The sequence below is a fragment of the Lissotriton helveticus genome, chromosome 11 (genome assembly GCF_964261635.1).
Source record: "Lissotriton helveticus chromosome 11, aLisHel1.1, whole genome shotgun sequence".
Taxonomy (NCBI): domain Eukaryota; kingdom Metazoa; phylum Chordata; class Amphibia; order Caudata; family Salamandridae; genus Lissotriton; species Lissotriton helveticus.
The window spans coordinates 270056563-270084124 of NC_136072.1; the positions used below are offsets into that span (position 1 = coordinate 270056563).

The 27562-nt window shown below is 46.6% G+C and overlaps 1 protein-coding gene across 11 annotated transcripts in view; it reads right to left on the bottom strand.

The window, feature by feature from the left end:
• Window positions 1-27562, bottom strand: part of TRIP12 (thyroid hormone receptor interactor 12) — a 1008257-nt gene that overhangs the window by 897644 nt on the left and 83051 nt on the right. For all 11 annotated transcript variants that reach the window (XM_078668151.1, XM_078668159.1, XM_078668158.1 and 8 more), the window contains exon 3: window positions 10659-10805. In XM_078668151.1, coding sequence (XP_078524277.1) covers window positions 10659-10756 — 98 coding nt within the window. In that variant the 5' untranslated portion in view covers window positions 10757-10805. The remainder of the gene's footprint in view (window positions 1-10658; window positions 10806-27562) is intronic.

Here is a 27562-nt window from a genome sequence, read left to right on the forward strand (position 1 = left end):
CTAGTGGTACTGGGCCTTTAATATATGCTGGGTCTGATGGGGCAGCTTTATATTTTTTCTCTATCCGATGGGTTAATGACCAGAGTTCTGACTGGGTCTTTGAAGACTTCATGAGCATGCTTGACCACTCCTTTAAGCATGGGCAAGATAGATGAAGACCTTTGTGCATGGTCGAAAGTATCCACAAGGAAGTCTTCCTCAACAGGGTCTGTATAAATTTCTACACCATGATAATGTGCAACCCTGTGAATTAATTCATTAAACCCTATAGTCTCTTCTGGTTGGGAAGGCCTTGAGGGGTATATGTCATCCTGAGGGACATCTGGGGTAGTATAATTGTCCCACGGGTCTGGGGATCCTGTGGGCGCTGTTGGATCAGGTGTGTTACACACACACCCCCCCCCCCCCCCCCCCATATCGTCAGAGCTATCATCCCTGTGTGGTGTAATAGAAGATGCTGGAGAATGTTGTGGTGGTGGTGATGGTACAGGTGAAAGAGAAGGGGGAGGCAGTCTTAAGGGAGAGGTAGCCATGTCCTTTTTCAATGAATGCGGAGCTGGTGTGTCCAGTGGTCGCTTTTTTGTAGCCAAAACTAGGTGTCCAGTGATTGGGTCCTTGGCCAGAGTCTTTTCAGCAGGGTCTGGGTAGGATAAATCCACTGCAGGGGATTGTTCTTTTGGTGCGGAGGAAGTCTTGTGCACAGAGATGGCTTGCTTTGGTTTTTTGGCAATGTCTTTCACTGGGGAGGCAGCCGACTTTCGGCTCCGAAGCTTTTTTCGTTTGAGTGTTTTTTCAGTTCCGGTATAGTTTTTGAATCCGATTACCTTTTTGGATCCGATGATCTTTTCGGTTCCGGTGGCGTTTTGGAATCCGAAGCGGGCTTGCTTGGTTCCGGCCTGGGTTTCGGTGCCGAAGGGGTAGTGGTGTGCTTCGGTGTCAATGACTTGGAAGTCGGGCAGTGGTCTTTTTCGGTGCCGGTATGTGTGCGCCGGCACCGTGTGAAAGTCGACTCAAACTCGAGTCGCCTGAAGGCTTGGTTAGCTTCTTAGACTGGGCCGAAGGTGGGGCAGTAGAAGCGGTTTGACGGTGTGCACCCGAGCTGGAGGGCGAGGGTGTGACCGGGGCCTTCTGTGTCGAGGAGTGGTCGGGGTCGACAGTCTTACTTACGACCCGCTGCGCTGGAGTGATGTCCTCGACTTCGGAATCATCCGCTTCGGAGCTGCTGTCGACGTCGTGCTGTTCAGGGACGTTGACGCCCTCCTCGAAGATGTCGTTCGGAATCGGAGCTGAAGATCTTTAAGCCATTGTTCTCCTCGCTCTTCGGTGCCGGATAGTCTTTTTGGAGCGGAAAGAGGCACAAGCGGAACAGTCTTTCGCCTCGTGCTCCGGAGAGAGACAGAGGTTACACACCCCATGCAGGTCTGTGTGGGGAAACTTTGACCCATATTGAGGACACTTTTTAAATGGCGTCCTTTCCATTAGCTGGAGTGGAGACCTAGGTAGGCCCGAAGGCCGTAGACAACGACCGGAATCGAGATCCTCGATGTTTGAAGATTAGCGTCGAGTGGAAAGCGTTTGAAACTAAGTTTTGGTGAGGATTGCGCGCCGGAAAAAATTCGGTTCCATCACGGAGTGCTGGAACACATCCGAGCCCGGTGGCGAAAAAAAACGATCTGGGGATGGAGCCGATGCCCATGCGCAGTATGAGGAGTCACCTATCTCGTGACTCCGAAAGACTTTCTACAACAAAACAAACTGCAAACATCCGGGCCCAACACTAGGTGGCCATCTATGCATAGTGTGTAATCTGCAGCTCATATGCCTCGAACATTATGTTATAAAATAAGAAAGTGAGGTAAACATTAAATTAATACCCCATGCTGGACTGAGATACGCAATCAGCCAGCAAATGGGATAGTGGAGATCTTGATGTTGGGGAACCATCTGAAAGATAACATGTAGGAGAGTGGCAAGAAGGGAGCCATGATTCTCCCTAATATACTATAGCATGCTATCTCCTTGGGATAAGAAGGATTAGTTACTTACCTGTAATCCTAGTTCTCTTCCAGGGGTATACTCAAAGTCATAAGCACTGAATTATCTCCGCCCATGAGCGGGAACCCGGAACACAAACAATATACATATATATGTGTAAATATACCAAAAAGTACATAGTACTAAACTAATTATACACATATACATGTATAATACCCATAATATGCAGCCTAACATATATACATAGGCTAATAAAGCCAAACTTACACAAATTCTGTAGCATGAAAATATGCTGTATATAAATGCAATAAACAGGCATGAGCCTAAAATGCATTTCATAACCATAAAAACCTTTTATTTTCATCAAAGAACCTGTTGTAAACAGTTATTAGCCTAAAAGGCTGCATATGAAAAAATGTCTGTGTACAGAAAATCAGACTGGCACCCTGCCTTTAAGGCCCCAGAGAATCTGCACACTTTGCCTTTAAGGCCTCCAGGAGAACTCTGCTCCCATAATGCCCACAGGTGACAGTTAGGCCAGTTCTTTTGTACGGCACCGTAGACTTAGCAGGAATCTGCACTTTAAAACCTTTACAATAATAACCTATCGAAAACTCAATGCTACTGCTCGCCCGGGGAGGGTGCTTATGACTTTAATTAGTATACCCCTGGAAGAGAACTAGGATTACAGGTAAGTAACTAATCCTTCTCTTCCAGGGGATACTCATTAATAGTCGTAAGCACTGAATAGAGTAGCAAGCTCATACCCACCAGAAGCGGGCGAACAGATAAGTGCATAGCCACACTTTTAAACCATAGTGTTCAGCTAGAATTAGCAAACAAATTTCTGAGGGATGCTTGTCCCACTTGTGCATCAACCTGCGCATCAGAATCTAGACAGTAATGGCGTGTAAACGTATGCACTGAACGCCAAGTAGCTGCTTTACATATCTCTGACATAGCCACATTCCTAAGGAGAGCTATGGTGGAAGCTTTCCCCCTCGTAGAATGCGCCCTAGGTCTACCTGATAAAGACTTGTGGGCTAGCTGATAAGCCAGTAGGATACATGACACTATCCATCTAGAAATGGACCTCTTGGACGCTGCCAAACCAGTATTCGTAGGACCATAGTTCACGGTCCGTGTGCCTCAAAGACTTTGTTCTGTCTAAGTAAAATTTCAAAACCCTTTTCAGATCTAACGAATGTAGAGCCCGTTCAGCTGGGCTCGAAGGGTTTGGGAAGAATGTAGGCAATGTTATGGTTTGATTAATATGAAAATCCGACACCACCTTAGGCAGGAAAGCAGGATGAGTTCTGAGCACCACTCTGTTTCCATGAAAAATAGTGAACGGTTCCTTGCAACACAGAGCCTGGATTTCGCTCACCCTACGAGCAGAAGTGATGGCCACCAGGAACGCTACTTTCCAAGATAAGTGTTGTAAAGACGCTTTATGTATGGGTTCAAAGGGGGGACCCATTAACTTGGTCAACACCACATTAAGCTCCCAAGGTGGAGAAGGAGACCTGACTGGAGGATACACCTTCCTTAAACCTTCCAAAAAATCCTTCACCACAGGCATCCGAAAGAAAGATATCTGTGTTGGCGATTTTCTATAAGCAGTTATTGCAGCAAGATGGACTTTGATGGAACTAAACTGCAAACCAGATTCAGCAAGGTAAAGCAGATAAGGTAAGATCACCTGTTCTTGACCATGAATAGGGTCAAGACCCTTACTCTGACACCAAAGGTAAAAGCGTTTCCTCTTAAATCCGTAGGATTGTCTTGTAGAAGGCCGCTTTGCCTCCTTAAGGATGTTCATACACTCCGGATTCAGCTGCAAGTGCCCGTACTGGATGACTTCAGGAGCCATGCTGCCAAGCGCAGGGAGGGCAGGTTGGGATGAAACACTCGCCCTTCCTGTTTGGACAGAAGATCCGGGCGACAAGGCAATCTCCTGTGTGGCACTTCTGACAACTGGAGGAGATCTGGGAACCACCACTGGCGTGGCCACTCTGGGCAAATCAGTATCATTCTGGAGTCGGTCTTGTACATCCGGTTGATCACTGCCGGTATCAACGGTGTCGGTGGAAAAGCGTACAGCAAGTTTTGACACCAGTCTATCAAAAGGGCATTCCCTTGAGACCCTCTCTGTGAGAACCTGGACGCGAAGACGGGGCATTTTGTGTTTGCCGCGTCTGCGAACAGATCGAGGTCTGGTGTTCCCCAAGCTTGGAAATGCTGTGCGCGACCTCTTCGTTGAGAACCCAGTCGTGCGCTTCGACTAAGTCTCTGCTGAGGTCGTCCGACTGCGAGTTGAGACTCCCTGGCAGGTGAACCGCTGTTATTGACAGGTCTCGTGCTAGCAACCAATGACAGATGGTCTGGGCTTCTATGGACAGAGTCCTGGACCTGGTACCCCCCTGCTTGTTTAAGTAATACATTGTGGTTGTATTGTCTGTTTGCACCAGGAGGGACGAGTCTGTAGAGATGGAGCCAGGGACTTGAGAGCAAGATGGCCCGCTCTGAGTTCGAGTAGATTGATGGGATATCCTTTCTCGAAGTCTGACCATAGCCCTTGTACCTGCAGAGGGCCCATATGCGCCCCCCAAACTTGGAGAGAGGCGTCTGTGATCAGAGTCTGCGTTGGTGGGTCCTGATGAAAAGGAACTCCCTTCATCAACTGTCTTCTTCATCCACCACCGGATGGAATCTCTTGCAGACTGTTGGAGATGAATTCGATCCTCCCAGCATCCCGTCCTCTGCTTCCACTGATCTTCCAGACACGGTTGTAGAGGACGCATATGCAAACGTGCGTTTAGAACGATGAAGATGCACGATGCCATGGACCCCAGGAGAGAGGACACTTGCCGAACTGTCGGATGTGCAGACTGAAGGAGAAGAATACACTTCGCCTTGATGGATAACCACCTCTCCTCCGAAGGACACACGTTTTCTTTTTCCGTGTCCAGTTGAGCACCCAGGTAGTGGATCTTCTGGGTGGGGTTCATTATGGACTTCTTGTAATTGACTTGAAGACCCAACTTGCACATGAGGTGGAGGCATATCGATAGATGTTCTTCCAGTAGAGATGGGGATGAACTCTTCAGAAGCCAGTCGTCCAAGTACGGATATATGAAAATCTGTCTCTTTCGAAGACCAGCCGCAACTACCGCCATACATTTGGAAAATGTTCTGGGAGCTGATCTCAGGCCGAATGGGAATACTGCGTACTGATAGTGATGAGCAGCTACTTGAAACCTGAGAAACCTGCGATGTTTTCTGGATACCGGAATATGAAAATAAGCATCCTTCAGATCGATGGAGCACATCCAATCCCCCTGATGTAACTGGGGGAAGATCTGATGAAGAGCCTGCATTCGAAACCTCTCCTTTCGAATGAATCTGTTAAACAGTCTCAAATCCAGAATGGGTCTGAACTCCATAGCTGGACCTTTTTACTTTACGAGAAAAAAAAACCAAAAAAAAAAACCGAGAGTACAGGTCTTGATCTCTTTAGAGGACGCATGACAGGGGGTGGCTTCTTGAATCTCAAAAGGTACCCGCTCTGAATGATACCCATCACCCATCTGTCCTTTGTGATCTGTTTCCACTCGTCCAGAAACCACACAATACTTCCTCCAACCGGAGTGGCACACGGTTGTGGAGGAAGCCTCCGTTCATTGTTTTTGAGGCTGTTTGGTAGCGGATGACTGCTACCTATTTCCATTCCCTCTGCCTCGCCCAGGTCGCCGCTGTTGGAATTGCGACCTCTGTTGATTCTGGCCTTGGTTTTGCGAGGACCAATTCGTCTGTTGGCTCCTCTGCTGGAAAGATCTCTTGTCAAAGGGACGAAAATTACCCCGACGTTTAAATTCTTTCTTCTTTTCAAGACCTACGGCCTTAAGAGTGTCCCAACTCCACTTTCATCTTGGACATCTCATCGTCAGCATGAGATCCAAACAGAGTCGAACCATTGAACGGTAAATTCACTATTTTCCTCTGCGCCTCAGGCGCCCAGGAAGGCGCAGCCAAGCTGAACGCCTAGCACAAATACCGTGCGCATAGCCATGCGCTGCCAGATCCGCCGAATCAGCAGCCGCGCTAATGCTCTGGTTAGCCACCAGTCCGCCTTCTTCCACAATCTCCAGGAAATCCTTTTGATCTTCCTTAGGGAGTTTATCCGCAAAACGAGCCACCGAGTCCCATAGCAGACGATCATAACGGCCCAGTAAAGCTGCAGCACTGGCCACTCTCATGACCGACCCCGAGGTGTTAGCCATTCTTCGCCCAAAGGAATCCATACTCTTGCTATCCTTTTCAGGTGGAGCAGAAGAGGTAGATGCTGCAGAATGCGCTTTTCTGACTGCCGCCACAATAAGTGAGTCTGGAGGTGGTTCAGAGCGCAAAAATACTATATTCTTCTGGAGCCTTGTACTTTTTTGCAATCCTAGTAGGACCTGAACCCACCGTGGCCGGAGTCAAGAATGTTCTCATTGCTGGTTCTATCAAACCGGGCACTAACGGCAGAAGAGGCCTGCCAGACGTCTTGTGATGCAGGGTTTCAAAGATGACTGACTATGTCACTTGGGGAACTGCCATCTTGATGTTGAACTTATTCGCCGCACGACATAGTACATCATTAAATGTGCTCAAATCATCTACGGGAGACACTCTGGAAGGTGGAGTAGATGATATAGTGGGAGAATAGTCTCTATATGAAGACCGTGAAGAGGACGAAGATGACGTAGAAGATGGTGAAGGGGTTCTACGCCGTCTAAGAGGAGTTCTCCCTCGAATGCTCTCTCACTCGGGATTTCGAGCGTGATCTTCTATGCAGCTCCGTCTGAGGGACCGGAGCCCTCATCCCCATCAGACCTGCATATGGACGCATCTTCCAATGTCTCAGGCTTTCCAGCCACCTCGGTGACATGTTAAGAGGCCGCTCTGCACGCTCAGGTGAAGCCTCAGGTGAAACCTGCACAATATGCAGCCCTGCTGAAGACTCGGAGACTACACTCCGCTCAGATTTTGATGAGCCAGATGGAGTCCGTTGTCTGGGCACCAATTGTCTGTCATCTGACACGTGCCCTGAGGTTGAGCCAGAATGCGCCACCACAGAAGAGTCCTGGTGCACTGCCTCTTGACCCGCCGCAGACCTGTCTTTTTGCTGACCCTGCGGTGAAGATGCCACTAAAGGTTGTGGACTTATATCTGACCTCGACAAAGACCTAAGTGAGGTCCGAGAGGCTGGTCTTGATAGTCTCGAAACCGACCTTTCATCAGGTGGGGGAGACCTAGACTCTGACACTCCATGCTTCGAGCCCGAAGCATGTTTCGACGTCGAACTACGTCGCGATGGAGACCTCGACCTTCTGTTCTTTTTAGGTCTCGACGTCGAACTCTTAGACGCCGATCTTCCTTCGCCTCTCGACGTCGACCTTTTTCTCGACGACGACTTAAGTCTCTCCCTCGACCGTCGTCTCCCCTTCGACGTCGACACTGGATCCTTGACGCTGAGCGCACCTTTTTTGACGGCGACGCTCCCTGGAGTCGATGTTTCTTAGTTCTACCTTCAGGAGAAGCTGTTCTTCGACGTTTGGGTTGAGAAGATGGCTTAGCAGATGACAACAAGCTTTTGGAGCCCTTCTCACCACGGCTTTCTCTCTCCAGAAGGCCCAGCAACCTCATTTTCTCCCTTTCTCTTAAAGTCCTATTAGAAAGGTTGAGGCAGTGATAACACTCTTCCACCTTATGAGAAGCTGGAAGACAAACCACACAAACAGAGTGTGGGTCCGTTTTTGACATCTTCCCACAGGAAGGACATTTGCAAAATAAAGGTGGCATTCTGACTAAAAAACACCAACAGTTTAGTCAGAAAAAGGTATTAAACCACCACAAGAGTAGTATATTATCAAAAAAGACAAGAAAAAACCAACTTCTGACAGAAAAACTGCCAAAAATTAGCCGAGCTCAAGTTCCAGGTTTCTCACAGAACAAGCCGGAAAAAATAACGGACCCAACTGTCACCTGTGGGGCATTATGGGAGCAGAGTTCTCCTGGAGGCCTTAAAGGCAAAGTGTGCAGATTCTCTGGGGCCTTAAAGGGTGCCAGTCTGATTTTCTGTACACAGACATTTTTTCATATGCAGCCTTTTAGGCTAATAACTGTTTACAACAGGTTCTTTGATGAAAATAAAAGGTTTTCATGGTTATGAAATGCATTTTAGGCTCATGCCTGTTTATTGCATTTATATACAGCACATTTTCATGTTACTGAACGTGTGTAAGTTTGGCTTTATAAGCCTATGTATATATGTTAGGCTGCATATTATGGGTATTATGCATGTATATGTGTATAATTAGTTTAGTACTATGTACTTTTTGGTATATTTACACATATATATGTATATTGTTTATGTGTTACGGGTTCCCGCTCATGGGCGGAGATAATTCAGTGCTTATGACTATTAATGAGTATCCCCTGGAAGAGAACTAATGCTACCCCAATCTTTTCACAAACCAAGATGGAGTACAGGATGTGGTGCAGTCACATACAGTGTCCTTGCCTTGACATCTCAAAGGTTGGTACTAGACTCTGCACTGACTACGTGCTGCAGGTAAGTGCGTGTCTTTCACAACCTCTACCATGAGGCTAAAGGCCAGCACAGAACCCCCTCCCAGAGTACAACATGAAGGTGAAAGTGAGGTTCGGTCTAAGGCTGTGTCAACAACTGGGGCTGAAAGCTGAAGAATCAGGCTACTTATGTACAGGCCTTCATCTGCAACACTTGACTGGTCAAGGGAGACAAAGCCAAAAGCGATAGCACCTCGTGATAAGTGGTGCCTGCATAAAATTGTTGCTCTGCCTGTGCAGGGGAAGTCACCAGATGCCCGTCTACTCAACAAGCCGCTGGAACTAGGTTAATTCCCACTAGAGCTGAAAACCCCAGACATCGGACCTCTCGTCAAAAAGAAAAGCCTCAACCCATGGGACCCAGAAAACTGCACGCCCATATATAATGGACCATACTTAAAATGTTTTGAGAGAGTAGTGGGTTCACTCACCTCTAACTTTGTAGAACATTATGGCTTAATGTCATTCCAACAGCCCAGCTTCAGACCAGGCAGAGGCTTAGAGACAGCCATCATATCTTTCTGGGATGATTTAAAATTCACAGTGGATCAAGATTAGAGCAGCTGAATTGTTGCTTCTGGATTATCAGCTGTATTTGACACTGTCCACCACCACACACAATACAAAGACTCCACAACCTCGGAATCCATGAAAATCCTTTAAAATAGATTTCTTCTTATCATAGACAGACCAGGTGTAGTTTACCTACCACCTTTCACATCACATCTTCACACACAACACTGTGGTGGTCCACAGGGGTCCATCATATCCCCTCTATTATTCAACACCTAACTTGCCCCTCTACCAAATCTGAATAAATCGTACAACTTCACATGTCAAAACTATGCAGAGGACACCCAAATCATTGGAAAAATGGATATCACATAAATGTGATATTTTCACAACATTAAATCGAATTAGGATTGATTTAAGCAAAAACAACACCTTTGGTGTTGAATATATCTCCAAATGAACAGGCGTGAAATAACTGAAGGGATTTGTAATACAATGCTGGACAATTTGAAGAACTTTAATGTAGCCCACCAATGCAGGAGAGAGACAGACAGACAATATTTGACAGCTTCTGTATTCCTCACAAAGACACTCAGATAAGGGATGATAATAAAAATGCCCATCCGAACAGATCTTTTCCCTTCGCTCTCCCTTCCAACCAGGAAAGCTCAGGACCACAACTATACGCAAAATCTCAGACTGGACCACCCAGTGTAGTACCCAGCTATGCAGGCTATTTCATAAGAAATACCATGGAGGGACCTGCAGAGCTGTTCAAAACTACCAGCATGCTAAAAACCTTAAACCCGCACACCTGTCTCTCACACTTCATTTACCACACTGCTTTGTGCTGCGTTCCACACATGGTATCCGCACCTCAGTGGCCATCTCGCAAGACATGGAAACACTTCCACATAGGATCAAAACAAAGACAACATCCTTTCAAATCACAAATCCTACATGCTGTAGCATGGTATCCATGTAGGCAAGCACTCAGCATATCCACGTAGGGGTAGTAAGCACTATATAAGTTCTGCAAAACAATATACATCTTCAAGGTAAGCAGACGTCGAGTTATGGGTAGTAAATCCATATCCTCTTTTGTGCACTTAGATTGTCGATATTTCATCCCTTTGTATTCTGGTCACAATATTGTGACCAGTTGATATTATGTCCTTGATATTCACTACGATAATCACTGGATTCGATTTGAATTAAAAACACAGGTTTATAAACGCTACATTAGAGGAAAGGGGGAATTCAATTTCCCAAAAACATACATGTGTGTGCAAAATGTATGTGGGTGTGGAAAAATAAATGTAGTGGGCACTGCATATCAAGGGCTTTATAATTCAAATGTGAAACATTTGTTTTTTAACCATCGCTTCAATGTAGTCAGGTTATCAGTAAGCATAAATCACATTACATTACACCTGCCAAGACAAACATGCAAATGTATTTGAAGTAGTTAGGTCATATTTTATAATTATAATTATTAGCAGAAGTGGATTTACCTTCCACCCGATGAGTCGTCTTGTGGATGGGTCCCGGCTGTGTTCCTCAGTGAACGTCGCAGTGACCCCCCTGGATTGTTATTAGGCCGGTTGGACATTGGCACCTTTCTCCTGAAGGGACATACCCTTTCCAGATATTACCATTCACTAGATCAAAATAGAACAGAAAAAAAGAAATCATACCATGCTGAGAAAGGTTTATTTTATATTAAATTCAGATTAGTTGACCTACCTAATTTTGCTTTCAGTTACCAAGGAGACAAACTTTGGACCAGTATTCAAGCAGTGGATTAGTAGGTGGTTTGCTGTGATCTATGCTAATCAGAGTAAGAAAGTAAAAGGTAAACTTGGTGTTGTCAAGTCTTTAACCTTTGGGACAGGGACTACACAAGGGTGTGCTCATCTACTGATTGCTGTTTGCAGTTTTTGGACCCCTCCCCCTAGTCTGCTTGAAATTGAGTGACTGGCTAATGAGGAAGTTTCAGTGATGCTGGGATCAGGAAGACAGAATTTCGTATACAGATGCGGTTATGCTATATGTTATCAATCCTGGCCATACCATCGCTTTGCTCATATACATATTCAAGGAATACACTAGACATTTGAGATTTATTAACAATTCAGAGTAATCAGTTGTTTCCGTTGGCCACTTTGGGTGGAGTGGAGTGTATGGGGTTAGTCTAACTGCCCCTTTGAAGGAGAGCTTAAACACTTGTAAGCAATTAGGACTAGGCCAAAAACAGAGTTCTGAGACATATTTATGATGAGCTGTTCCTTAAGTTTAGGAATGAAGTGCAAAACCCAAGAAGCCAACCCTTTCTTGCTGTTAGCAGGGTGGCAATATTCAAGACAATATCTAGACCCCAGTTTCACCGTGTAATTAATGCAGAACAACAAATTGTAATTTCCAAAAGACTTTTGGCACAATAAACGAAACCCTCTAGACCCTCTTATGGAATTGGGATGTGCTGCTTGTCATGGTGGAGATGATGTGGAAGAGTATGTACAGGAGGGCAGATTCTGGTCCCTCACCCTAGAACTAGCACAGCACATTGCAGCGGATCAGAATATAAGATTGGGATTTTAACTTAAGGAAGAGCCCTCTTTGAAACTAGACAGGTTGGAGATGGGGGAAAACAAGAATGGAAAAAAAATCTTGAATATGTTGTATAGAAGACCTAGCTTGCAGGCCCATCTGTTGGCAGCAGAGATAGTGGTATGCTTGTGGAACACCACAATGCGAGGGTGAAAAAAATACACTGACATGTGAGACTCCTTTGAGGGTAGGGGTCAGGCTGCCTAGCTTTCCTGGTCTACATGGGCTTTATAGGCTTATCAGTCAGTCACACAATTATTTTGAGATTACAACAAATTATAAATATGTGCACTATAAAATAAATGCACTTCATTTCCAATAATACACAGCATGATTGAAGACAAAACACCAACAGTTTTTTAAATCATGATAAAATACAACCACAACATGGTCATGTATTGAATCAAAGTAATTCCAGCGATTCACATTGCTTTATACTTGCTCCAGTACCAGGCATGCCAAATAAAATATAAATGCAAAATGAAAATTAAATGGCTTGGTGCATTTGCATATTAACATCTCCTACTCCCTGTCATCAGTCCCATATTGTATAAGGACTGGTATAAGCCATTGGTGGTTGATCAGATGGGGGATAAAAAGGGGAATCCCCATTTGAAACCTTATCAAAAGCAATCAAAGAGACATTTGGCCCTATTTAGATACTTCTCTTTGGGAAGAAGGTTCTTATCCAAATAATAGCTTTGGCCCAAAAGTGAGTCCAGACATCCTATTCAAAGCTAACGTGTCACCATAAGTAAAATACTATTTTTTTTAATCTGTTTTCGGTAGGTACATTCAAATTAGAGCTGGATGGGGTGGCAAAACTCCCCAACATCTCCAGACAATGTGCTCTGCATAGCTCAGTATATTTCAAATATATATTGATCAGGGATATTCTTCGATTTGGTGGGCATTCGGGACTGGGTATCAATTGGAGTAAGTCTGTCCTGTTACCTTTGACCACCAGCACCATTGAATGAGACCAGGAGTTCCCACTGGCATGGGTATTTAGGTATACAGGTACAGCGCGATGCGGAACAGATGCTACGGCTCAACCATGGCACATGGATGTATTTGAGGATGTAGGGGGCGTGGGAGGGACTGGATTGACCTTCATGGACCAGTTTATATTTGCCAGGGTGCAAAGAGCGCTGCAAGCCAAAATTACAGAATACCCCCCTCCCCCCGAGCCGCAGTCCTTCCAACCTCTTTCCCTTGTCATACCTGCCCCAGACGGGAATCGACTGATCTCCAAACTATATACAGCTTGCATGTCCCTAATACTGTGCCATGATAAGGTTAGAGCGGCCTGGGAGTCAGATCTGGGTCACCCCATTCTCATTGACCAATGGGCCTTCTGATGTGCGTAGACTAGGGAAATTTCACTAAATAGCAGGCATTAATTGTACATTTTAAATTCCTTTGGAGACCATACATGACCCCGGCTAAGCTTCACGCTATTGACCCCTCCCGCCCCCACAATTGTCGCAAATGTAGCAGCCCGTATGCAGACTTCCCTCACGTGACCTGGACTTGCCCTAGGATTGTTGACTTTTGGACAGTTGTCTTTGAAACACTATCGCAAATGACACAACTGGAATTGGCCCCCCTACCCAGAGGTTGCGTTTTTAGGATATGTATGCAATCTACCTACGAAAATTTGCAAATGTATTGCTCTGGCTAAAAGTGAGATTGCGCTTCATTGGGGTAGTAACACATCTCCAACTAAAAGTGCATGGCTTGCCAGTCTCATTCTTTGCAACACTAACTGTGAATTATACGCTACGCTACTCCCACCTAAGTCCCGACCGAAGGATATCTGGAACCCACTCAAGGCAAATTTACAGGCCTTGGCACTTGGCTACCCGGCACGCACTCCAGATGGTATAGTTCCGACGGGTGTGGGTTGAGCAGGCTAGAGAGCAGACACCTTTTTGAATAAGTATCAGTCGCTTGGGCGATGGGTGCTTGCTTCGCTGTGGTGGGTATGGGGTCTTGATCACCAGGGGAATGTGTGAAGGTAAAAAAAAAAATGAAAACATTACAAATATACATAGTTATTGGTGAAGCCAAGTTACTAGAACATGACTTATAGAACAATTACCAGAAATATCAGAGAAATGGAAGGGTGACCCATTATCACTTGAATGATTCCAGAAGGAGGGAGCCTCAAAGACTTCCTGGACAAACAGCTGTTTAATGTAATTTTGATTTTTCAGGAAACTTTTCCCAAGAGTCAGTGTTGCTGCTTCCGCCTGGGGTCACCCATATTGTCATCTCCACAAAAAGGAAGAGAAACAATATGAGGAAATGGGGTGCATTATATTATGTGGTTGTAAGATTGCACCGTGTAATACACTTACCTACTCATTTTAGGTCCAGTAGGTTTCATCTGTAAAACCGTCAGCTCAACCATGGGTAGCTGTGGCACTGAGCAGCAAGGCTTACAGAGGAACAAAAATCAAGCATTTAAATAGTACCAAAACAATTGAAGAAATAGACACACCACTCAAGAAACCCAAAACCAATTTATAAAAATAAGACACTAGAACGAAAAAGATAGAGTTCCAGAGATCTAGATTTTACAAGCACAAATAAATCAAAGCAATTCACTAATCCGTGAACAAGCCTTGGCAAAGTCAACGAATTGGAAGCTTAGAAACATTTTCAAGGGAAACTTTGTTAAATATCAATGCTGTCGGTTAAATACTAGGGGAAACAAACTCCAGAACAGAGCTAGTCAGGGGGACCAGCAAGGGCCTCAAGAACAGTTAGCTTCACAAGAGGAGCAGTCCATCAACAGTCCTGGGTACCTTATTCGCCTTGCAATGAAATCCTATGGAGTGGTCCGGATTCAAGGGATGGAGGATGCGGACGATTATCTAAGGATGCTGTGGATGAGACATGGTCGATGGGGACTTCCTGCAGGGCTTCCTCGGTTTACAAAGGTGATGAGGGGGTCTTGGTTACAGTGTGGATCTCTCACAAAGTCCTGTAGTCTGACCGAAGTCTTGTCGCCACTGGACTACCAGTCACAAGTTGTCACCGTCTCAGGCCTTCCTTCCAAGGGTCTCAGAAACTCTCCAATTGCACTCCCAGGCTCAGCAAATGCGGGTTCAACTCTGTGGGTCGGGTCTTGGTTCTAAGTGCTGCACAATGGCGTTGGAAGCGGCTTGAAGAGTTTGGGCTACTAACTTTCCCCAGCAGGCTTCTTCAGCTGTTGTGTCCCTGTGCTGCAAACAGGAGGGCTAGTCAGTTCTCTTGGCTTTATTTAGCTCTGGAGACGGCTTCACCTTGAGCCGGTCACGGCAGGCACAGTTCCGCTCTTCACTCGCCAGCATGTGCAGTCCATGTCGGTGCAGCCTCTCTTTGCTGGTCCCTTGTAGCAGCAGGGTAGTCATTCTTTCGAGTCAGTCGAGATCTGAAGTTTGGGTGCCAGGGGTTCTCCACGTACGCTTGGAATGTGCCCTCAGGGCAGGGTACTGTTGGCAGCCAGAAGGCTTCGAGGTTCCCTCCCTCCTGTTGACCACTTCCTGTGGAGTGTGGCACCTTGCTTTTTCCAGGATGCATCACTGCTCACTCCCAAGATGGCAAAACCCCTCTCATGGTGTACAGACCTCCCTAGCCCACCCCCAGAATGTAGCTACCTCAGGGCTACACGCTCCTGGAGAAAACAGCTTGGCAACTGGTTTCACCTCTCTGCCTCCTGTGCTAGCCTGTCCACCTCAACAACAGGGCAGCCCTTCCCCATGGGCTACACATCTGAGCTTCAGAGGCGGCTTATCCTTTGAAGCCTGCCTTTTGGTGCCAACACCAGTGGCTTACTGCAGGAGGGAGGTGACACCTCCTTGGCCGAAAATCCCTCATTGTTCTCCTTTCTGATACTTGTTAGCATGTCTCTATAGGCGAGCAGAAAGCAGGCTCCTGGAGTAAGCTCCATGTGTGCCTGGAAGGCACAGGAATCTAAAAGGCAACAAAGTGGCAGCGTTGCTAAAGCTGTAAACTGCAACAAGTTACATTAATTTCGACTTGAGATACAATTAAGGCTTAATGTAAAGAGTTGTTTGATACCTTTGCGTGCCCAATTTGGTCGCACTGTTCAGGAATTAGCACAGCTGAGGGGGTCAGCGTGTAACCCTGAACACGCCAATTGAGCAACGACGTCTTTGAACAGTAAAAAAACTATTTTCACGTGATTCATTTTCAGAGGTTCTGAGCGTCATATGTTGCACCCCGCCTTTAGGGATCAGTTGGGTTGCCAGAGGGGTGACTTACAAACATGTCCAGGGAAGTGGTGACTTTGGCATTGTTTTCAATGGCAAAGTCGGCCTAGCAGTGCATGACTGCTTCAACAGTCTGCAGTGGAAGATATGTTTTTACTTGGGAGACCACCAGGATGGCACAATCAGTGCTGCAAGTCCTGGGGTACCTTCTCTAACTTACCCAGGGTACCGTTTACTAGGGACTTGCAGGTAAGCTAGCCATTTTCAACTGGGTATAGCCAATTCAACACACTTTAGAGTCCGGGCTTTGAGTTCTAGTTAGGAGGCCTCAGTGCACTCCGTCACAAAACCAGCAGCATCAGTCGAAAAACGTAGGGGTGATCATACAGAGGCATTCCCTTACGAACAACAATTCCATATATCTTCAAATACAATACAAGAGTAAACTAGAGCCTGGCAGTCAGAGAGAAGAAAGGCGCCTCCATTTAGGTCTCCGCAATAATGTCAAACGTCACAGAGAGAAGTCAGCCAGGTTCAGCATGGGGCTAGAATTATTCAGCGGTCAAGGCAACACACCCTACTGTGTCCTGCACATGAAACAATACAAAACAAGCATTGGCATAGCCAATTTGTCTCAGCAATTGGAGTCCCAAATATGCTAGAATGATTCAAATATTTTCATGCCACAATGGGAGAGTGCGCATTTTTTATCTATTTAATAAACTTGGGACTGCTATTAAACACATTTAAAATTGCTTTGTGTTGAAACAAAACCTTTGAGATATTATTCATATTAATTACTTCAGCATATTTTAAACTATCTTAAAAGGAGAATACATTTTAAGTTTTATCGTTTCATTTACTGTGGCACCGAACAAGTTTGCTTTCAATTAGGGTCTGAAGTTACAAATAAAATTATTATTAAATACAGATATTCAATTATTTTGTCCACACACCTACCGTATTATAGCAGTGGTGGAAAACCCAAACATTTTAAAGAGGGCCCCCCCCCCCTCCTGTGCTGCCTTGTAACCCACCATCCAAGAGGTGCTTTATAAAGAGTGTGTTTGATATAGCAATTAGGTGGATTAAGCGCCTGCTGAACAGCTCAGTAAGGAAAATGAACTTAACTGCATGGAAGTAAGATATGCTTTATGAAAAGTATACGCACTGCAGTGGCTCAATGGGGTGAGCACCTGCTGAGCAACTTAGAGTGAAATTGTTAAAATCACAGATTCGGGTCTGGCAGAATTACCACTGCCATTCATAGCTCTAACATTTTAAACAAGCATTGGCATAGCCAAACCTTATGTGTTTAGTCAGAACCTTTGGCTATGTTGTAGAGCATTGTGGCTGCTGTGCATTATGTTGAAAAGTTATAATAAAAAGTGTTAAGCATTTTTGTTATCTTTATGCAAACGAAGACATTATATACAAGAAAAAACCTGGAAAAAAAAAAAAAAAAGATTTGAACATTGAAAATGTCTTTTTTGTACTTGCACTGCTGGCAAATTCTTCCTGCCTGTTCTCATGCTTGTTTGTTATAATTTTTTTTGTTATGGGGAGCGGGACATAAATAACGGGAGGGTGGAGGTTGGAAAACAGTAATTTAATTAGAACACCAGCAGTGGACAGACACTAGAGGGGAATGAACTGATGCCAGATTCCAAGGGCAGACTGACGTGATGCTTAGGTGGTGCGCTGATGCAAAATGGTGGTGGTGAATGATGTCTGGTGCTCAGATCGTGACACTATATGGTGTGGATTGGAGGTACGTTGTGTATTGTGGAGTTCTGGAGTAGTAATATGTTGCTTGGTGTGTGTGTATTGGAAATATGTGGAGTTGGATTGTGTGGCCTGGAACTGTGGTGTTGAGTGAATTTATGCTTAGTGACACCACTACCTTGTTTGTATGCTGGGAGCGAGAGGAGCAGCCCTTGAACTAACGGAGTGGAGCAGCCTTGATCTAGCGGACCTAAGCAACAGCTCGCCTGGATTCAGCGAGTGCAGCGCCTTACCTGGGCAGCAGGAGTCGGGTGTTCTGTGGGGCGAACTGAAACATCGTGAGGGCTTTGACCGACGCACGCAGGGACTCAATCTCCCAGGAGTCCCTGCTAGACAGATATCACCTGGTCCAGAGTTGTGTCAGCCCCGCCCACAGGTTGCCGCACGCTCTATATATTAGATCCAGGTCACCGCTGCGCGGGAGCGCCCCGGGAGAAGCCTGGGACAAGGGAGGGACCGTCTGGCCGTCCGGGGCTGGCCGAGGCTAGGCTGGGCCACCCCCCCCCCCCCCCAACTTGTCCCCCATTATATTCCCATTATTACCGCATTTTGATATATCTTGTAGTTTAGCCGTTTTGTGGTATTTGTCTCCAAAGCATAGTGTGTTTGCTCATGCCAATGACAACCCGCTCTGGTATGGGAAAGGGGGCTGGGGGAGGTTCTGTCAGTGGCACGATGGATCCGTTTATCACTAGAGCCTTTTCGGTTATTGAAAAAGAGATCGCTATTACAGAGCGCCGCCTCTCACACGAGTTCCTTAATCGTAAGCGCTCCTCCCTAGGGCCACTGGGTTTGGCTGTATCCCCAGTGCAGATAGACGAGCTGCCTGGTGAAGCTTCATCTGGTTCAGATCTGCCAAGAATAGGTGCCATCAGGGCCAGCCTGGATAGGCTGAACGCCCTTAAATGTAGTATACATCCGACTACACAGCCTGCATTGGGGCCTGCTCGGTCTCTAACCGTAGGGGGCCAAGTTCCTAGTAGCAATTCCACAATCCCAAAGGTACCCCCTGTGCAACTAGAGGCAGCGACCAATAGAGGAGTCAGACCAGCACCCACTAAACGGAAAAGAGCCATAGACCAGCGAAGGGCTGGTTACCTTAAACCCTCAAAGATGTTTAAGGGAAAATGTCTTAAGGGATGTGTGAAATCTACAGGGCTGGGGGTGACCAGGAACCACCACACTAATATTCCTACGCACGGAATTCTTCTGACCGGTGCCCAGGTCAGATGTACCAAGAGAGAGCAGGAGAACGAAAACCAAATGCCCATCCCCATATTGGCCACTTCCCTCGAGATGCCCCCCTTAGCTCAAATCGAGAAAATGATGAAATTTCTTATACTCCCGGTCCTTGAGAGGGTGAAAGTCTTGACGGAGAGGCTTGATAGATTTGAGCAAGCCACTCTTGATAATTTTTTCTCACTCAAGTCTTTAATTAAACTACACACCAAAATCAGGGAGGGGGTACCAGAAATGTCTAAAGACCAGCAGATGGATCTAATACTTTCAGAGGTGAGGGGCCAAACAGCACCAGAGGAAGCCACAGGGCTTCAAGCGTGTGTTAACACTGCTATACAAGGTGGATCCATTCACACCAATGACCAAACCAGTAAAATTTCTAACTTGGTTAAAGGGACCAAAAGTCGCTGCCAAAGCCTGACTGCCCAGAGCAAGGCTACCAATACTATTATGGGAAAAAGTGGGGGCCAAAACGGTAAACAGTCTGAATGAACTCATATGCCCACCCCAGTCAACAGGGGAAATATTGATCTTCCCCATATTAACCTACCACCAGAATGCCAGCCGTATGTAGTCGTGCTCACTGGGGTTCCACACCGCAAGTCTTGTAATCAAGAATCGTATGACTAACTTAAAAATAAAACGATGTCTTGGTTAAATGAGAATAGACCTCTTCCTAGCTCATTTGATGGACAGGTTCTCCAGGTGAGAAGAGTTAGCTGGGTCGGGAATCGAACTAAGGACTCAACTGGAGACTGCATTCTGGTCAATTTCAGGGATGTCAGGGTTGCTAGGTATATCTGCAACCTACAGTCTGGCCCAGGGAATTCGGGAATTGGCACATATGAACTCAGCCATTTCCAATCTTTCCCCGCTTTCCACTCGAACGCTAGCCACCAGTCCAGGGGTTGGAGGGATAACATGTTCCACCCTCAAGATGATTTTTACTCCCACCAGTGCTATATGCCTATGGCAGGCCGAGCAGTAAACAGGATGGGTTATGGCTGGTGACACCGTGCTCACTCCCCTGTTAAGAGCCCACAAAAGGATGCAGATTTGTCTGGGCATAGAGAGGTGACAGAGGTGCTGGAGGGTGGAGTCCCAGATCGGTTTAACTCTGTCTCCGGCGTGTCGGATCCAGTGAATATCTGTAGGCCTGGTGAGCTGGAGGACATGTCTATGGAGCCTGGTGTTGGGCTTAGTTCGGTTGCTACACGGTTTCCTTCTGAGTAAGTAAATATGAATAATGATGTGAGGATCCTCAGCTGGAATATAGCAGGTATCTCCAGGAAACTAGATGTTCCTGATTGGAACATATTTATCGAGTCTTTTGGGATATGTATCTTCCAAGAGACCTGGAGTGTGGAGCCCTGCCACAAGGTTGGTTATACTACATATTTTGTACCAGCAACCCCTGCCCATTCTGGAAGAGGTCGTCCCTCAGGAGGCCTCCTTATATGGGTTAGTATTTCCCTGGGTTGTCACACCAGGCACCTAGCAATCAAATCCCCAGATATACTAAGACTGTCAGTCAGGGGGCCACCGAGAGGGTGTACTCTGGAGATATTTAACATTTACGCTAGAGGCACTAAAGGTGGCTCTCAATCCCTAATTATTTCTATGCTTGAAGAGGAACTTAGTAAGTGTAGTAAGAGCTTGCATGTCCTGGTTGCAGGGGACTTCAATTGTACTTTTGAGCCCCTTGCGGCTGAGGACATTCTGGGTACTTCCGATGTAAGAAGGGGTATTCCTGCCCTTACTATCCCGCCCATTAAGAGATGGTCCCAACGGTCCATCCAGCTTAACACCTTAACTCTGGAATTTAGTTTAAGGGCAGCGAATGGTAGAACATCATCGGACCCTTCAGGAGCCCATACGTTCAATAGGGTAGACCACTCCTCAAGGATAGATTACATCTTACTCGATTTTAAGCTTTGGAGTTTCATGCGTGACATGGAAGTCCTGTCTACCACGGATAGCGACCACAATCCGCTATCTTTAGGTTTAGACTCTTAGTGGTTGCTCACAAATGGCCTACATGAACCACAATCATTAAGAACAACCTCAGAAGTTCGTCCGTCAAATGGAGGGAGGCGCCTTAAATGGTGTATGGTTGCCCTGGACGAGGTGAAAGTTCAGAATATAGGGGCTTTGATGGAAGCGGCCCTGACCAAGCTGGACACTACCTCCTTGGATCCCTCAGAGGTATTTGGGCTCTTTTACAATACCACTAATGCCTTGGGAAACCCATTTATAAAACCGTGTAGGGACTCACTTGCAAGGGAGCACCAGAAACCAAAGTGTAATTAGGGCGAGTTCTCTAATAAGTGTCGGCAGACGAAATCAGCCCTTGTGAAGGCTGTCAAGTTGAAGGACCCAGAGTTGATTCGGGCTGCTAGGAAGGATTATAGGCTCTCCATTAGTGAGGCAAGGAGGGATTGGGATGACCAGTTCTGGCGTGACCTAAAGGTAGCCAGTGCGGGGAGGGACTCCAGTGGTTTCTGGAACTTGGTAAGGACCAGGAACAGGCCTGACAGCACCCTTATTACATGCAACATTACTGTGCAAACGTAGTTCGATCACTTTTCCCTTCTTTATTCCACCCATCTAGCTGATAGGCAGGGGTTGACTACATTACCATCAATAGGCCACTCTGGGGAGAGTGTGGCCCTCCCCTTTACAGCTAAGGAAGAGGAAGATGTGATAAAATCTTTAGTGCCAAATAAAGCAGCAGGCCCTGACGGGTTACCGGGGGATCTGCTCCGCCTTAATCATAAAAAATGGGGAGGCTGATCTCATCCTTACTTAATGCTACCTTTTATGGTGCGGCAATTCCAGATTCTTGGAAAGGGGCTGAGGTCGTCCCGATCTTTAAAAAGGGCTGTTGGGACGACCCAGCTAATTATCGCCCTATACGCCTAATAGATTCTACCCAGAAGGTAGCTGGAAAGGTGGTTCTTGGGAGAGTGCTCCAGTGGGAGGTTAAGAACAAAATGCTTTCGGATTTCCAAGCAGGTTTTAGGTCAGGCACGGGGACCATTGGGCAGGTTTTTAGATTAATGCTCATATACTGGAAGGTGGTTGTACTAGGCAAAGGCAGTCTTTATCTCGCTTTTATTGACTTAAAGACTGCCTTTGACCTGGTGCCCCGGGATGGCTTATGGGGGGTACTTTCTGACTTGGGGATCCCTGCATATATTTTGTCCTTACTGGTGAAATTGCATACTGGAAACTTTGCTCAGGTGAGATGGGGTACTCAGGGCCAGAAGACCGCTAAAATCACAGTGAATAGGGGTGTCCGCCAGGGATGTGTTCTTGCCCCCACTCTGTTCTCATTGTATGTGAACGGAGTGGTGGAGCACCTCTTGAATAAACCATCTGACGCACCACCCTCCCTGGCGGGCAAGAAAATACCAACTCTCCTATTCGCTGACGATACCCTCCTCATTTCTAAGTCCCCTGTGGGCTTACAGAGCCTTTTGTATAGCTTCCAGTCTTTTTGTACCAGTAGGGGGGCTCAAAATCAATACCGATAAAACTAAGTATTTGGTGTTGAATCCACCCAGGAAGCTTGGTCGACCACCAGTATTGAACCTTGTGCCCCTTGAAAGGGTTAAGGAATTGGACTACTTGGGTATCCGTCTATCTGACTCCATGCCCTCATCTCCAGAAAATGTTGCTGGGCCACAAAAGGGTTGTGGGGGTACTTCTTAAAGAGCAGCGCTCGTCCTCATTTAAACCTACTGCCCCAGTGTTAGACATCTACAAAGCAAGAGGAGTTAGCGCAGCACTTTACGGGGCAGAACTCTGGGGATCAAACATTGATCATCTCTCCAGATCTGAGAAAAAATTTCTGAAGGATTTGATGTCCCTCCCTCAGAGCACCCCGACGTTGCCCCTGTTGCTGGATATGGGTTGCCGTTCGATTAAAGACCAGGCCCAACTCTGCCCGTTATTATTATGGGCTCGCCTGTGGAGGGTTCCTGAACTTGCTAGTTATGCGGAAGGGCTGTTAGAAATATTGTCGATGCCTGGCTGGTCTAAAAATTGTGTGGCTCAAAGACGTCAAAACTTTGCTTGGTGAACTGGGGCTCGGGATGCTTGGGTATCTAGATGTGCTCACCCCAAAACTGTCCTCAAGACTATGTACTGGCAGTGGGTAGTCAGCAAAAGTAGTTCCAACCACAAGCAGAGCAGGACAACTATCGAGTTCCTCAGGATCAAGGACGTGGCCTTCTGTGAACCTTACCTGGACTTGATTTCAAAATCTTTTGATAGGGCTTTGTATTTTAAGTTTAGGGTGGGCTTGCTACCAGTGGGAGAATTGTCTGCTCGCTGGAATATTCCGGCGCAAACTTCTCCCTTTTGTGTATTCTGTATTTCTAGAGTGGAGTCTGTTGCCCACTTCCTATTTGAATGCCCGGCTTACAAATCCCCAAATCCAGGTGGCTAAAACCACTATGCAGGGAGCTAGGTACCAGACATCATATAGTCGCTTTGCGAATTTTGATGTCTGACACCCGGCCCTTGTATGTTTGTGGTATGTCCAAATACCTAGGTTGGGCTTGGTCGATCAGATTTAAACGGCTTAATGTCATTGTTTAATTGTGGTCATGTACTTAGACCTTTTATGTAATTTATTGAAAAGCACATTATTTTAATTGATTAGCCGATGGATTTTAAACGTTGTGGTTTTTAGGTTTTGCCTAGCGAAAGCTGCGCTCTGCGCAGCTTTTTCGCGCAGGCGAAATCCTGTTGAGAACTGTAGGGTGCTTTGGGTCGGCCCTCGTCATTGATTGGCTGGCTCCGTAAACGGAGCCTTGCCATTGGACGAGGGGCCTGTCCGTCAATGCCGGACCAGACACGGGGGCGTTCCTGACATTCTTTGCCTTTTGCCGACGTCACGGGACGCCGGGAACGCCCCCGTGTCTGGTCCGGCATTGCCGGCACTTCTGCGTCTCTCCTAACCCCGTGACTGGCCGGCCGGCCAATCCTAGCGCGGCCGGCCGGAAGTGCCCGCCCCCCGCAGCCCGGGGAAGAAGGAGAGGAAGACGGCAAGCACTATGGCGGCGCCCGCGGGGAGACCGGAGAAGTGCCTCTCCAACCTGCCGCTCTGTCTGGGCTGCCCAGCCTGTCGCTGCTCGCCTCCCAGACCGATCGAGAAGTGCCGCCGTCGCAAGGTGCAGGTGAGTCGATTTATTTGTTTGTTTTTTTCCCTCCTCCCCTACCCTCCAAGCCCCTGCCCCAACCTGTCTTCCTCCTCGTGGCCGGGGCTATGTTTAGGGGCGCTAGGCCGCCCGCATGGCCGGGCTTTGTGTGCCGGTTACGGGATGCCTGGGAGATCCACGGAGGCTCTTGAGCCCCTGCGGGGGGATACAGGGGGTCCGCTTTGTGTCCCACCGCTGGCTGCAGTCTGCTCGAATGTTTTTATTGCTGCCCGCATTGCCCCTGCAGCTTTCTGCTGATGTGTTGGCTTTGTGTGCCGGTTACGGGATGCCTGGGAGATCCACGGAGGCTCTTGAGCCCCTGCGGGGGGATACAGGGGATCCGCTTTGTGTCCCACCGCTGGCTGCAGTCTGCTCGAATGTTTTTATTGCTGCCCGCATTGCCCCTGCAGCTTTCTGCTGATGTGTTTTACAGCTGGGAACCGGCGCTCGCTGGTCACATACCGAAGAGGGGGGTCCGCTTTGTGTCCCACCGCTGGCTGGTGCAATAACACTAAATTGCTGAAAGCTCATTTGTACTGCTGACGCGGCCATCATTTTGTTTTCATGTAACCTCGGTGCCCGGTAATGGCCCATAAATAAAGCTTTGACATCCCAGGTGACGCATGCCTCGATTCCGGGTGGCTCCGTCTCCGCCGTGTGCCTTCATGTGGAATTTTCAAAGACGGGTCATCTTTGGGTGTAAGCCGACCTGCTCTCCTCTGTTGTGTTAAGGGGCACCTTGTGTGTGTGATTGTAGCTGCCGGGGCACTCTCTGTGCAGGAGGGAACTTCGAAAATCACCCTGCCTGGCTCCAGTCGAGCAGCCCTGTCCTTCAGCAGATAGAATGATTGCTTTCAGTGCTAATGACAGGTTGGTGTTATTAACTGTTCCATTTGTTAACTGTATCGAGCCCGGGTAACATTCCGGCATTTTTAAATATTTATCGCGCTGCCTGTGCCTTGGTACTGCACAGAAACGTGCAATAACACTAAATTGCAGAAAGCTCATTTGTACTGCTGACGCGGCCATCATTTTGTTTTCATGTAACCTCGGTGCCCGGTAATGGCCCATAAATAAAGCTTTGACATCCCAGGTGACGCATGCCTCGATTCCGGGTGGCTCCGTCTCCGCCGTGTGCCTTCATGTGGAATTTTCAAAGACGGGTCATCTTTGGGTGTAAGCAGACCTGCTCTCCTCTGTTGTGTTAAGGGGCACCTTGTGTGTGTGATTGTAGCTGCCGGGGCACTCTCTGTGCAGGAGGGAACTTCGAAAATCACCCTGCCTGGCTCCAGTCGAGCAGCCCTGTCCTTCAGCAGATAGAATGATTGCTTTCAGTGAAAATTGGTATTCTGTTGCCCTTTGTACATCTGTTAATCCTTATCGTCATGACAAGGGGAGGGAACGGTGTATCATCTATTAATAAGCGATCTGGAAATTAATGTCTGTGCTCATATTTTACTACACGTTTAAATATGCCTATATATCACCGTATTTATATTTTTTATATAAATGTATGTGCATTTTCTTGTATATATACACATATACCCCCCCCCCACACACACACACATACATATATCTATATCTTATATATGTACACACACGTGGTATGTATGGCAGGTGTATGTAACATTTATCATCCCGTATGATCGTCAGTTTCCTAATAAATGTAACCCACTTCTCTTGACGTTAAAAATATCGTTACTAAGGTTGACGAGTTAAATTAATCCAGTTGATAACTGGTTTAACGAAGGGAAAGCTTTGTGAGTATACCTTCAGTGAATATTCATTTTCTACATTTTATAGTGCTTCTTAGACTGCTTTGGAGATTACGAAGGGAGGAGCTTTATTCTAAAAATCAATATGCATCATATTCAGGCTGCAACTTTATTGCAGAATTTTGACGTGATAGACCGATACATTTTGCCAACGTCACCGAGGGGCAGCGTTTTAAGGAAATCATTTTCCAGAATGGATGTGAGCAGAAAAAGCCCGTGTGTGGTCAATGAAATCGGAAACACAGCGATGTAATTGTTCTGTTCTCGCCGAGAACGAGAATTACTCTTCATTTTGCTGTGCCAAGGACTTTTTAAAGCGTTAACCTGATGACTTGTTACCGTTGCCATAGAATCAAAAGATGGATGTATTTTGAGAATGATCTGTAGACTGAGTAATCTCCAAGCAGCGATCACCCTCGAACAGGGAAGGACGACCATGCTTCCCAGTAAATTGGACCTTTACCACAGAGGTTAATAGAAAATAAATTACTTTCCCTGTTGGTGCAAACTTTATGTACGCGGTGAAATACATATTCATCACGGGGGAAGAGATGGCCTCCTACCATCCAGGTGAGAGGCAGGCAGGCTGTGGGAGCACAGTAAGGTCCTGTTTGTTGCAATAACATCTGTAGCACATTAGAACAGAACCTGATGTCTCGGAAGATCAGCAGACTCCTCACGAGAGAAGCACTAATACAGGCTGTCTTAGCCATGGTGATCTCTCATTTAGACTGTGCCAATTCTCTATACTTTGGCATACCACTGTATCTCACCAGAAGACTGCAGCTAGTACAGAACCAGGCTGCTAGGTTGATCTTTTGGCAACCCAGATCCCTCTGATGTGCCGTTCCAGTCTTTCTGTTCTACACTACAAAGTTTGGTTGGTCAGTTTCTTCCTTCCTCTCGTTTTTATCCTTTATTTCAGCATTGCGAAGATTTGGTTGACTTTGGGCGGCACATCTTTACTTTGTTTGTGGAAAAGAGCGATATTTATTAATTTGTTGACTGCTGTGCCCAGAGTCGATGACTTTTCTCACAGTGCATGTTGTACATTATTTTGAGAGAAAACATTGTTCATGAAGTTTTGGGATCCCACCCCTGCTCAGAGCGTTGTTTGTTGTCAGGTGTTCACAGCTTAGCAAATTTAGGAATTTAATTGGTCTCATGTCCTGATAGGGGTAATAATACTGGGGGTGTGCTACCGCGCTATCCAACCACCGTACGTCCTTTGTTCTGCAGTGAGGAGCAGTGAAGAATTTCGGGGTCCAGAACGTAATATAATGTTTCTACACTCCGTGTGCCCCTGTTGCCTGCTTGTGCTGTGTGGGTGTGTGTGGAGGGCTCTGTGTAGCTGTGTGTGTGGGAAGCTTTGTGTGGCTGTGTGTGTGGGGGGCTGTGTGGGTGTGTGTGGGGGGGCTCTGTATGGGTGTGTGTGTGGGGGGGCTCTGTGTGTGTTTGTGTGTGTCATTTGCGAGAGATAAAGCTAGTGGCATTGTAAATGGCAATGCCATTTATTTATGTTAAAAAAACATAAATAAATATAATGTCAAGAGCAATGCCAATAGCTCTAACTTTAACA